Consider the following 13,305-nt stretch of genomic DNA (forward strand, 5'->3'; position numbering starts at 1 on the left):
GTGTGCGTGATGTGTTCAGGTGTCGGTGTGCGTGATGTGTTCAGGTGTTGGTGTGCGTGATGTGTTCAGGTGACGGTGTGCGTGATGTGTTCAGGTGTCGGTGTGCGTGATGTGTTCAGGTGTCGGTGTGCGTGATGTGTTCAGGTGTCGGTGTGTTCAGGTGTCGGTGTGCGTGATGTGTTCAGGTGTCGGTGTGTTCAGGTGTCTGTGTGCGTGATGTGTTCAGGTGTCGGTGTGTTCAGGTGTCGGTGTGTTCAGGTGTCGGTGTGTTCAGGTGTCTGTGTGCGTGATGTGTTCAGGTGTCTGTGTGCGTGATGTGTTCAGGTGTCTGTGTGCGTGATGTGTTCAGGTGTCGGTGTGCGTGATGTGTTCAGGTGTCGGTGTGTCGGTGTGCGTGATGTGTTCAGGTGTCGGTGTGCGTGATGTGTTCAGGTGTCGGTGTGTTCAGGTGTCGGTGTGTTCAGGTGTCGGTGTGCGTGATGTGTTCAGGTGTCGGTGTGTTCAGGTGTGTTCAGGTGTCTGTGTGCGTGATGTGTTCAGGTGTTGGTGTGCGTGATGTGTTCAGGTGTTGGTGTGCGTGATGTGTTCAGGTGTCGGTGATGTGTTCAGGTGTCGGTGTGCGTGATGTGTTCAGGTGTCAGTGTGTTCAGGAGAGAGTTGGAGGGATCCTCCTCCACAGACCTCCACACAGACAGTTCTTGATCCAGCGCTGCTCCCACTGCTTCATGGCATTCGTCTTGTTGGGAGAACGAAGCATCGTCACGCAGCCGCACCTGAACGCACACACACAAAGATATTAAAGGTTTTTAGCTGGTTTATGACACAGATTCACAGTAACAGGAAGCAGGAGCAGAATTTACTTTACAGAACTGAGTTTTTGTGTGTCAGGAAAGAGAAACGGTGACGGAGCGCCACAGATGGAGAGCGCCGATTCAGACAGGAACACGCGTCCTGTTCAGGTCAGTCACGTTCCTGTCAGACACCTGGCTCTAACGTACCGGCCTGTGTCACCAAACGCCAGCGTCTTCAAACAGGGCGGCGGCAGCGTGGCGAGGCGCTGAGCTTCGACTTCTCTGATCGCCGAGAGCTGAAAAATGTTCAACTCTGTGTGAAACGCAGCGCTCGTCACTGTCGCTTTTCTACCCAGCTGTCCAATCACAGTGGAGGAGGGGCGGGACAAAAACCACACAGGGTAACCGTCACTAACGCGCCTCCAAAGCGCGTTTTCAGCTTAGCTGGACACGAACAGTAACACGCCACGCTGACCGCGCTGCAGAGCGGCCACGACGTCACGGAGTGTTGATACCTTTCCAGGCGAGCTCGGTGTAAGAACGGTTAACATCACAGTTATTAGCCTCACAGCCACGTGACCTCGTCGCTACGCATCCTGCTAACAGCCGTTTAAAATACTGAAAACAAAGACACGCGCTGGCCACGTCCAGACGTTCAGGACGCCAGGCGGTGGAAACAAATCGAAGCTCCTCTAATTCGTGATGTCTGGAGGATATTGTTTCAATCCTTAAAGGCGCAGAACAAATAATGATAATTAAAATGTATTATCAGAAAAACACATGTTGGAGAGAAAACGGAACAGAGGAGAAGCTGAAGATCATCTGCTGATGACATCACTTCCTGTGGACTCACCTGGTGCAGGCCTTGCTCTCCTCAGTGGGACAAACTCCCATATGAACACAACGCAGGTTATCCATCTTCTGAGAGCCGGGACTCCTGCAGACACAGATCAGACTGCTCAACACTCGTCTGTACGTTTGCTTCTATCATTTTATTTATTCAACCTTTATTAAAGCAGCACAGTTACAAATGAAACTCCAAGCACACGATACATAAACAGACATCAGACTACCTGACAGGGCTGCACGGTTAATCTAATCTAATCGCGATGTCGTCATGTGCGATCATATAACCGCACAGTGACATTTACTAAAACAGAAAAGGTGAGTGTGACGCTGCGCTGTCTCCGCCCACGCCGGGCTCTCGCCTGTGGCTCTACGAACATTCGGGCCTATGTGCAATCAGAAAAATGATTCATGAGCAGCGTGCGAGTAACCTTTAAGACAACGACCTACCGTAACCCCCCCGCCAGAGAGACGACGGCAGCAGCTGAAGCAGACGGCAGAAAACTGGGAGAGCAGAAGGAAAGTTTGGCTTTGGCTCGCTGCCACGTTGTAACGCTGCATCGGAGCCTTTTGTTGTTCAACGTTTCATAAAGCCGACGTGCCTGTAAGTCTCACTTTTCATCAACCGACCAATCACAGCCTGGAAGGGGCGGGACATTAAAAAGGTTTGACGTGCTGCAGCAAATCATTAAATGTTGAACAATCAGATTTATTGACTTGTTAGTCCTTAGCATTAATAAACTAGAGATCGATGCAGAGCCAGAGGATTAAATAAATAAATTTAATGTTCAACTAGTGGTAAAACAGCAGGATATACTATTATTTAAATGAATATAGGCCATTACTGTTAATTTAATGTTATATATATGTAATATTCTACTCATGTAGATTTAGATGCAGGACGCCAGTGGGCCAGTACCCGCTCCCTTAGTTCTGTCTGACTAGTTATTGTTATTGATATTGTTTATCATTTAACTTTGTTCAAAAACACATTTCAAAATTGATTTTGTTCATTTTCCTTGATAATCAAGCAGGTAGACTCAGAGTACCAAGTCGTGCAGCCGGACAACAGACCAATTTGTACATCCAGGAGGTTTAAAGGATTTAGTTAGTTTAAAAGCAGTGACAACAATTTATAGCATCTACTTCCAAGTCTTTGGTGTTTAAATTCAGCACAAGAGATCAGATTGGCCAACTGTAGATCAGTCTGCGGTGTGTTCCAGGTGGACGGGGCAGCGTCCCGAGCGCTGAACGGACCGAAGCTACTGATAACAAATACAAGTTACCGGAGCGCAAATTAGAGGAACTGGTGTTACGTGACACTCAAGTGCCAAGATAAGAGATTACAGCAGCGGCTCTTAACCCGGGGGTCGGGACCTGGTCCCATGGGGGTCACGAGAATTCTTCTGTGGAATCACTTTGGTTGGACACGGTTTAATCCAGTAGGCGGCGGAAATGCCAACCGCCATAAAACACCAAAGAATAAGAATGAAATGTTAAGCTAGCTAGCTAACGTTGGGATCAACACCTGCCGCTCTTAAACAAAGCGAGATGTGCGGCGTGAAGGAGGCGGCTGCTTCACGCCGCCTCCTTCACGCCGCGGCTCTTTGAGCAGGAGAGAAATCCTCCGGTCAGAATATTCCTGTCGCTGGTTTGCTTTGCTCAGGTGGATCTGAATCATTCACCGCTTCATTTTCAGCACTAAAGTCGTTTCTGGGATCCTCTCAGCGAGTCCAGGTTCAGGTGTTACCTGGTGAAGACCTCCAGCGGGGCGGCGGAGCCCCCGCCGGGCAGAGACGAGGCTTTTCCAAACTGCAGCCTGAGCGGGTGTTTGCCCTGCAGCTTGACGATGACGCCGTCGTTAACCGGGGAGCCAGTCCATACTGGGAACCAGCAGCTGACTGGGCAGCAGGCAGCACTCGTCTATCAGGCTCTCGTCCGGGTCCTGGGGGGGGCCGTCGTCCCGGGCTGAGACACAGACTGTCAGTTAATCAGTGAAGGCTGAGGCACGAACTAAACAACACAGTGACGAGTACACGAGGGGCCTTCCTGCTGACCGCACTGAGGATCGACAGGAGCCCACTTCACTTACAGATCCTAAGATCTACAGAGCAGGAGGTCCTGAGCAGTCCGAGACCTGCTCAGGACCAGGAACAGTGAAACCTCCTTACAGCAGAGCCACAGCTTGGTGAGCAGTCTGAACAGCAGCTGCATGCTGTCCTGGTTGTCGGACGTGGCGGTGAAGGTGGGCAGACAGCCGGGCTTCAGCAGACCCCAGATCCTGATCATCACCAACATCTCCCTCAGCATCCCCAGAGACGCCCCGTCCCTCATGAAGCCGAACCCCGGCCGGACCATGGAGCCCTGCGGGACGGGAGAACCCTCATGCTGTTACTGGTCTTACACTCCAGATGGAGACCTCTGTGGAGGATCCTCCACCTCAGGATTCACGTTCCCCGCGCAGGAACGCTGCTCTTTAGCTTCTCCGTACCCGGGACTCTCGTTAGCTCACCTGGTTGGGCAGGTTGGCCAGCAGGTAGAGGACAAAGTCTCCCACCCACTGGATGAGCTGCTGCAGGGACTGAAGGGGGGGGCCGTCCAACACAAACTCCTCCGTCTTCAGATTGATCATCACTTTGTCAATATCTGAGGACATCAATCAGAGATCAATATTTAATGCCTTCTGTCCCCTCACCTGTCCCTCAGGTCCCTCACCTGTCCCTCAGGTCCCTCACCTGTCCCTCAGGTCCCCCAACTTTCCCTCAGGTCCCCCGGGTCCCTCACCTGTCCCCCGGGTCCCTCACCTTTCCCTCGGGTCCCTCAACTTCCCCTCAACTTTCCCTCATGTCCCTCAACTTCCCCTCAACTTTCCCTCATGTCCCTCAGGTCCCTCACCTGTCCCTCAACTTTCCCTCATGTCCCTCAGGTCCCTCACCTTTCCCTCAGGTCCCTCGGGTCCCTCACCTGTCCCCAAGGTCCCTCACCTGTCCCTCACCTGTCCCCCAGGTCCCTCGGGTCCCTCACCTGTCCCTCACCTGTCCCCCAGGTCCCTCGGGTCCCTCACCTGTCCCCCAGGTCCCTCGGGTCTCTTACCTGTCCCCCAGGTCCCTCGGGTCCCTCACCTGTCCCTCAACTTTCCCTCATGTCCCCCAGGTCCCTCACCTGTCCCTCAGGTCCCTCACCTGTCCCTCAACTTTCCCTCATGTCCCCCAGGTCCCTCACCTGTCCCTCGGGTCCCTCACCTGTCCCCCAGGTCCCTCGGGTCTCTTACCCGTGTCAGTGTTCTTGGCACAGATCTCGGCCAGCCGGTCTCCTGGACTCTTGTCTGGTGTGTTGAGGACGTGGGGCCTCAGCAGAGACTTTAAGGTGGAGCTGATGGCGATCAGCAGCAGTTTGGCGTGGAAGTCGCAGGCTCGAGCCGCCGTCGCCGTGGAGAGTTTACAGAGAGACGCCTTCACCGCCACGATACGCGTCGCCAGGACCTGAGACAGACATCACTGTGCTTAAAGACAGCAGCTACACTGAGGCATCATGGGAAGTTCCTGAGAACATCAGGAAGGTAAACAGTGCAAACAGTTAATGCGGTAAAAGATGTCGCAGCTGAAGGCGGCAGAGATGTTTCCAGGTTCAGCAGCTGTCTGTCCATCTGAATTATAAACAACCGCCTGTAGTTTAACCTGAACCCGAGGCCGCTAAGCGTCAGCAGGTACGGTGATTACAGTACACGTTAATGTAGTCGGCTCTACGGTCTGATCTACCGCCGTTCTCCCATCATGCCTTGCTGACCTGCTGCAGCGCCTGGTTCTGCCTCATGTACTCCTCGTGCAGCTTCTCCACCAGGTTGTGGACCATGGTGGGCTGCACGTGCAGCAGGACGTCCCACCAGTCGTAGCCCGTCACCATGCAGTACTCCAGCAGGAACAGCAGGTGGCGCAGGGTCGTGTTCATCTCCAGCACCTGACCCATAGAGGGCGACACTCGCAGCATGTGGAGCTGAGGACGAGACAACAACAACAACATTAACCAGCTGACAGAGAAACACCAGAGGCCACAGGGGAAAGTCTTTTTCTTCCTTCACAAGTTCAAACACGACTCAGTCTGAGTGAAACGAGCGCTGCTGGGCTGAACTCGCCGAGCTCTTCCTGACTCAAGTTTGGACGAAGCTGCAGACGAACCAGCGTAAAGACGTTTTAGTGTTTGACAGTCAGGAAGGAGACCTGACGGCTGAGTAAATCCACCCGAGACTCGGGGGCTCTACAGGTAGGCGACCCCACAAATCCTGAGGGAACGCCAACTACCGGGCGAACAAACATGGACGCCAGCATGTTGGTATGCAGCCATATTAGTGGTGATAGATAAGACGCCTGCCTTTGGTGTGAGAGACCAGGTTCAATCCCCCACTGTTACCCGTCCACCAATGTGTCCCTGAGCGAGACACTTAACCCCTCGTTGCTGCGGAGGCGTGCGACCTCTGATATAATTAGCAGCTGTAAGTCGTTTGGATAAAAGCGTCGGCTAAATGAATAAATGAATAAATGATGATAATATTTCAGGTGAAGCTCACAGCTCAGTATAACAGAGGACTCCTGAATGCATCACCTCCACCTTCAGAGACAGGTGAAGACAGAAAGGTTCCAGGTCTGAAGGGCAAAGAGATCCTGCAGAGGCTGAAGCGCTCTGACCTCCAGCTCTCCGGGCGCGTGTGCCCTCACCTTGCCGTGGTTGTCGACTCCAGCCAGTGCCAGAGAGGTCCAGGAGAACTGGAGGGCCTTGAAGTGAAGGGCGGGGCCTCCGGTTCTTTGGCGTTTGATGGCGGACTCGTCTCCGGGCCTCTGACCTGAAGAGGACGAGGAGCCGTAGAAAACCCCCATGGTGTGGAGGGAGAGACGGTGGAGGATCTGAATGCTGCCGTCGTGGAACGCCAGAGCCAGACCTGAAACACAGGGAGTCTGCAGGTGAGGCGGGTTTAAATGTTCTCCAAGACCCAGGTCTGGTTTCAGAGGTGGGACCGAGGTACGAGTTCATGATGGGTAACAATGAGTCATAACTGTTCTGGTCCTCACCGAGTCCGGGGCAGAACTTGGTGTCCGACGCCACCTTCAGGTCGGTGTTGGAGATGGAGATGGGCAGTTTGGGCAGCGCGACGGCCGACACTCGCTCCAGATCGTTGGTGGTGGTCAGGATCCGCCACTTCAGGATGGTGGGCTGCTTCTCCCCGACTGGACACGGCAAGGAGGTCAGAGGTCAAACACCGTCACGCCAAAGCTGTTAGAACCAGATAGACCGGTGTGCGTTTCTTACCGACTGGTGACCGGTGCTGGAAGATGTTGTTGACAGGAAGTCCCTCCTTCCTCAGGGACCAGCACTCCACGATGCTGCCGCTCTGATTGGACGCACACAGCAGAACCTGCAACACACACACATTCTGTCAGGTTCTCTGGTTCTACAGCTGCTGGAGGTTCGGTGGGGCCGACTTATCTGTGCTTCATGTTCTCAGATCTGTCAGAACCGAACGTCACTACTGTTTGGTTCAGGCACTGAAATTAGAACCCGCCAAACATGGTACACCGTCTGCAGCAAAATCATCAGGCCATCTTCCACCGTGGTGCATTCAGAGTTCTCTCTCAGGTTCTCCTGGTTACCTGTTCAGAGTTCTCTCTGGTTCTACTGGTTACCTGTTCAGAGTTCTCTCTGGTTCTCCTGGTTCTCTCTCTGGTTACATGTTCTGAGTTCTCTCTGGTTCTCTCTCTGGTTCTCCTGGTTCTCTCTCTCTGGTCCTACTGGTTCTCTCTCTGGTTCTCCTGGTTACCTGTTCTGAGTTCTCTCTGGTTCTACTGGTTCTCTCTCTGGTTCTCCTGGTTACCTGTTCTGAGTTCTCTCTGGTTCTCCTGGTTCTCTCTCTCTGGTTCTCCTGGTTACCTGTTCAGAGTTCTCTCTGGTTCTACTGGTTCTCTCCCTGGTTCTCCTGGTTACCTGTTCTCAGTTCTCTCTGCTTCTCCTGGTTCTCTCTCTCTGGTTCTCCTGGTTACCTGTTCAGAGTTCTCTCTGGTCCTACTGGTTCTCTCCCTGGTTCTCCTGGTTACCTGTTCTGAGTTCTCTCTGCTTCTCCTGGTTCTCTCTCTCTGGTTCTACTGGTTCTCTCTCAGGTTCTCCTGGTTACCTGTTCTGAGTTCTCTCTGGTTCTCCTGGTTCTCTCTCTGGTTCTCCTGGTTACCTGTTCAGAGTTCTCTCTGGTCCTACTGGTTCTCTCTCTGGTTCTCCTGGTTACCTGTTCTGAGTTCTCTCTGCTTCTCCTGGTTCTCTCTCTCTGGTTCTCCTGGTTCTCTCTCTCTGGTTCTCCTGGTTACCTGTTCAGAGTTCTCTCTGGTTCTACTGGTTCTCTCCCTGGTTCTCCTGGTTACCTGTTCTCAGTTCTCTCTGCTTCTCCTGGTTCTCTCTCTCTGGTTCTCCTGGTTACCTGTTCAGAGTTCTCTCTGGTCCTACTGGTTCTCTCCCTGGTTCTCCTGGTTACCTGTTCTGAGTTCTCTCTGCTTCTCCTGGTTCTCTCTCTCTGGTTCTCCTGGTTCTCTCTCTCTGGTTCTCCTGGTTACCTGTTCAGAGTTCTCTCTGGTTCTACTGGTTCTCTCCCTGGTTCTCCTGGTTACCTGTTCTCAGTTCTCTCTGGTTCTCCTGGTTCTCTCTCTCTGGTTCTCCTGGTTACCTGTTCAGAGTTCTCTCTGGTCCTACTGGTTCTCTCCCTGGTTCTCCTGGTTACCTGTTCTGAGTTCTCTCTGCTTCTCCTGGTTCTCTCTCTCTGGTTCTCCTGGCTACCTGTTCAGGGTTCTCTCTGGTTCTACTGGTTCTCCTGGTTACCTGTTCTGAGTTCTCTCTGATTCTCCTGGCTACCTGTTCAGGGTTCTCTCTGGTTCTACTGGTTCTCTCCCTGGTTCTCCTGGTTACCTGTTCTGAGTTCTCTCTGGTTCTCCTGGTTCTCTCTCTCTGGTTCTCCTGGTTACCTGTTCAGGGTTCGCTCTGGTTCTACTGGCTACCTGTTCAGGGTTCTCTCTGGTTCTACTGGTTCTCTCCCTGGTTCTCCTGGTTACCTGTTCAGAGTTCTCTCTGGTTAGGAACTTGAGGTGGGTGACGGCGGGGTACTTCTCCCTCCTCAGAGGGTCGGTGGTGCAGCGCAGGAACAGGGACGGTAACAGTTCTGTGTCGATGCGACACTTCTCGCTCACCACGCTCACCACCACCTGCACACAGAACGTCAGAGAGGTTATCCACCCTGATGGTGGAACCAGTAAAAGGTCAGAGGTCATGGTGAACTGTTTAAACAGGGTTCCTGACCTTGTAGAACTGGACGGGGGACGAGCTGCTGCCGTCGGTCGCTGCCACCACGATGTTCCCTCCCCCGGTGAAGGCTATGTCGGCTAACGCCACTCTTCCTCGTAGCCGGCACAGACTCTCGCTGGCGGTCAGCAGAGCGCCGCCCGGCTTCAACAACGACACAGTGACCAAACCGCTCACCGTCACCGCCATCCAGCCCTCCATCGGCTTCCCGCCAAACAGAGTCAGAGACGGCGAGAACTTCACCCGGGAAAACTTCTCACCGAAGTTTGTCGAACCCGACTGAACCAAGAGAAAAGAAGAACCATTATGTCTCACTGTCTGACAGGTTACAGGTGAATATCTGACATGTGACCATGTTTCAGCATTACCATCTCGACGTGCAACGCCAGCTTGACACCATTGTGCAGCCAGCTCAGAGCTACGATTGGATCTCCGTCCAGAGAGCTGGACAGGACGCTCTCCCAGCTGTTCACCAGGTGATCGGACATCGACCAGCATTTAATCTGTCCGTCACCGTCTGCAGACAGCAGCCTCGAACCTGGACACACCAGCAGAACCAGATCTATGTCACACCTGAACTCTGACTGGCAGCCCGAACACCAGGTGAGGCCACATAGGGTCCACAATCAACAGCTGTGAGTGTTAACCTCACCTGATTGGTCCCACTCCAAACAGGAAATGACCTCAGTGTGTCCAGAGTTGATGGAATAAACATCCCAGGGGTGCTCGGTGTCGATGATGTGGATCATGTGACTGACCTCTAAAACACACACACACAAAGGATTGCAGGTTCTGTTGCTGGGCGTTAAGTTCTCAAAGCAAGACCACAATAACTTCCTGCTACGCTGCAGGTGCATTGGGGGGGGGGGGGGGGGGGGGGGTGCTGCAGGTGTGTGTGTCTGTCAGGGGGCGTGTCTGTGCTGCAGGTGTCTGTCAGGGAGCGTGTCTGTGCTGCAGGTGTGTGTGTCTGTCAGGGAGCGTGTCTGTGCTGCAGATGTTTGTCTGGGGGCGTGTTTGTCTGGGGGCGTGTCTGTGCTGCAGATGTTTGTCTGTCAGGGAGCGTGTCTGTGCTGCAGATGTTTGTCTGGGGGCGTGTTTGTCTGGGGGCGTGTCTGTGCTGCAGATGTTTGTCAGGGAGCGTGTCTGTGCTGCAGGTGTGTGTGTCTGTCAGGGAGCGTGTCTGTGCTGCAGGTGTGTGTGTTTGTCAGGGAGCGTGTCTGTGCTGCAGGTGTGTGTGTCTGTCAGGGGCGTGTCTGTGCTGCAGGTGTGTGTTTGTCAGGGAGCGTGTCTGTGCTGCAGGTGTGTGTGTTTGTCAGGGAGCGTGTCTGTGCTGCAGGTGTGTGTGTTTGTCAGGGAGCGTGTCTGTGCTGCAGGTGTGTGTGTTTGTCAGGGAGCGTGTCTGTGCTGCAGGTGTGTGTGTTTGTCAGGGAGCGTGTCTGTGCTGCAGGTGTGTGTTTGTCAGGGAGCGTGTCTGTGCTGCAGGTGTGTGTGTTTGTCAGGGAGCGTGTCTGTGCTGCAGGTGTGTGTGTTTGTCAGGGAGCGTGTCTGTGCTGCAGGTGTGTGTGTCTGTCAGGGGGCGTGTCTGTGCTGCAGGTGTGTGTGTCTGTCAGGGAGCGTGTCTGTGCTGCAGGTGTGTGTGTCTGTCAGGGAGCGTGTCTGTGCTGCAGGTGTGTGTGTCTGTCAGGGGGCGTGTCTGTGCTGCAGGTGTGTGTGTCTGTCAGGGAGCGTGTCTGTGCTGCAGGTGTGTTTGTTGGGGGCGTGTCTGTACTGCAGGTGTTTGTCAGGGGGCGTGTCTGTGCTGCAGGTGTGTTTGTTGGGGGCGTGTCTGTGCTGCAGGTGTGTTTGTCTGGGGGCGTGTCTGTGCTGCAGATGTTTGTCAGGGGGCGTGTCTGTGCTGCAGGTGTGTTTGTCAGGGGGCGTGTCTGTGCTGCAGGTGTTTGTGGGGGGCGTGTCTGTGCTGCAGGTGTGTTTGTCTGGGGGCGTGTCTGTGCTGCAGATGTTTGTCTGGGGGCGTGTCTGTGCTGCAGATGTTGTCTGGGGGCGTGTCGGTGCTGCAGGTGTGTTTGTCTGGGGGCGTGTCTGTGCTGCAGGTGTTTGTCAGGGGGCGTGTCTGTGCTGCAGATGTTTGTCTGGGGGCATGTCTGTGCTGCAGATGTTTGTCAGGGAGCGTGTCGGTGCTGCAGGTGTGTTTGTCTGGGGGCGTGTCTGTGCTGCAGGTGTTTGTCAGGGGGCGTGTCTGTGCTGCAGATGTTTGTCTGGGGGCGTGTCTGTGCTGCAGATGTTTGTCTGGGGCGTGTCTGTGCTGCAGATGTTTGTCTGGGGGGTCTGTGCTGCAGATGTTTGTCTGGGGGCGTGTCTGTGCTGCAGGTGTGTTTGTCTGGGGGCGTGTCTGTGCTGCAGATGTTTGTCTGGGGGCGTGTCTGTGCTGCAGATGTTTGTCTGGGGGCGTGTCTGTGCTGCAGGTGTGTTTGTTGGGGGCGTGTCTGTGCTGCAGGTGTGTTTGTTGGGGGCGTGTCTGTGCTGCAGGTGTGTTTGTTGGGGGCGTGTCTGTGCTGCAGGTGTGTTTGTTGGGGGCGTGTCTGTGCTGCAGGTGTGTTTGTTGGGGGCGTGTCTGTGCTTACCTTTGTCGTCGTCCTCATTCTTCAGGTCTGTGGTGAACGCCACCAGGTTCCTGCAGGACCAGGAGCAGACCAGAGGGATGGAGGGACAGTGAGTACTCTTTGGACGTTTCTCCCACTCACACACGTACGCCAGCTCCATGATTTCACCACAGAAGAAGGAGGCCAGGAGGACGCCTCACCTGGAAACACACAGACACAGGTGAAGGAGGCCACAGACTCGCATCGTAAAAACAACATTCAACGTGTTTTCTCTCTCAGGCTCCATCACTGATGGATTTTAATTAATGACCATCGTCTCAGTTTCATCATTCAACGTTGTTACGGAGTTCTGCTTCCTGTTTGATATTAACGACACATGAATAAACATTAAAACTGCATGTCACAATGTTTCTGCGGCTGCGGCAGAGATTATTAAACTCTTTTCCTCTGAGGTTTTTATAAACTGACCTGATGGATTCTGTCTCATTTCATTCACTTCTATTTTAAACAAGCTGATTTAAATTGAAGTTTAATTATTTAAACTTTTTCACATGTTTTAAAATAAATCTGAAAATCTACATTAAAGCCAGAACTGACTTTGAAAGTGTGATGAAACGCTGCTTACACATGAATGCATGAGTGATAATAAAGCTTTAAAATACTTTATAGACACTATGAGTACATTTTGCTGATAATACTTTCGTACTTTTATATACTACTTGCTTGAAACGTAGTACTGAAGTGAAGGACGTGAATATTTCTTCCACTATTGCTACTCTCCTGTTCAGCATCTGTTCGACCCTCCGCTGCGAACTCCCTTTAAAAAACTCTGAATTTAAGGAGATTTCTTTCCTACAGTTGGTGTGAGTCCGGCTGTAGATTCAACCTAAACACCGAGACTTTCCTGTAAACCAGCAGCTCTGTGCATAAAATATCTGCCGATTAAACAAGACTCTGTTCAGAACGCCGCTCAGTTAATGGATGATAGTTAGAAGTAGTTTGTTTGTAGGTAAGAAGTAATAAACACAGACGAACATAGAAGAATTGTCAGTTAGCCGCTAACATTAGCTTAACTTACTATGATTTAAGCTCCAGTAAAGCAGAAACAAATAAAATACGTCAATTTCCCTGATAAATGATGAACTTTAAGGTTTAAAATGAAAAATATAAAATAAATAAGTAGGGTCAGTTTCTGCTGTAGAACAAAATATTACGTACATCGTGGATGTTAGCCGTAGCCGTTAGTGCTGCAACAAACAAACCTTTCAGTTCAACGTTGCTTCAGGACCCCTCAGGTCAGAGCTGTCTCTACTTGTGCCTGTCTGTAAAACAATTAAGGAAACTGTGATCAACTGCGACTCTGTGTTTGACTTCGTGTGTAACGCTTTATTTATTATTAATAAAATAATATATCTCTGTAACGTGCTTTAATAACATGTACAGTCTTTGTATCGGCTCCGTAACTGACATGGCGCCGGTGGGCAGCCTCCTCTGCAGTGTGCGTGTGATCGGTTCCCCTGAGTCTGGTCTTGCAGGTGCATCAGAATAAATATAAACCTATGTTGGTGCATCTGTGAACCATAATTCAGTCTTGTGCTGTCAGGAATCACAACCCAGGAGGATTAAATTTTAACTAAATTGATTTATAAAGCGTCCTTGTGCTGAACAGTGGTGGGGACAGGGCTCCAATTAAGTGGGGGTGATCCACGATATTGGTTTCTTCATGAGAAGATATTCTA

General features: G+C 52.2%; 1 protein-coding gene across 1 annotated transcript; it reads right to left on the reverse strand.

Moving 5' to 3' along the window:
* Positions 1 to 616: 616 nt before the first annotated feature.
* On the reverse strand, positions 617 to 12,767 carry med16 (mediator complex subunit 16). Its single transcript, XM_038699969.1, is given in 17 exon segments — positions 617 to 773; positions 1,645 to 1,728; positions 3,388 to 3,506; positions 3,508 to 3,605; positions 3,809 to 4,001; positions 4,150 to 4,283; positions 4,909 to 5,119; positions 5,424 to 5,630; positions 6,350 to 6,570; positions 6,701 to 6,856; positions 6,939 to 7,044; positions 8,720 to 8,869; positions 8,964 to 9,245; positions 9,335 to 9,504; positions 9,619 to 9,726; positions 11,588 to 11,766; positions 12,645 to 12,767. Coding segments are annotated over 16 exon segments (2,505 nt in total). The 5' UTR covers positions 11,727 to 11,766; positions 12,645 to 12,767; the 3' UTR covers positions 617 to 646.
* Between the last annotated feature and the right edge of the window lie 538 nt (positions 12,768 to 13,305).

Source organism: Micropterus salmoides, unplaced genomic scaffold (assembly GCF_014851395.1).
Source record: "Micropterus salmoides isolate LMB-PRFRI ecotype aquatic unplaced genomic scaffold, ASM1485139v1 Ms_hic_scaffold_5, whole genome shotgun sequence".
Classification (NCBI taxonomy): domain Eukaryota; kingdom Metazoa; phylum Chordata; class Actinopteri; order Centrarchiformes; family Centrarchidae; genus Micropterus; species Micropterus salmoides.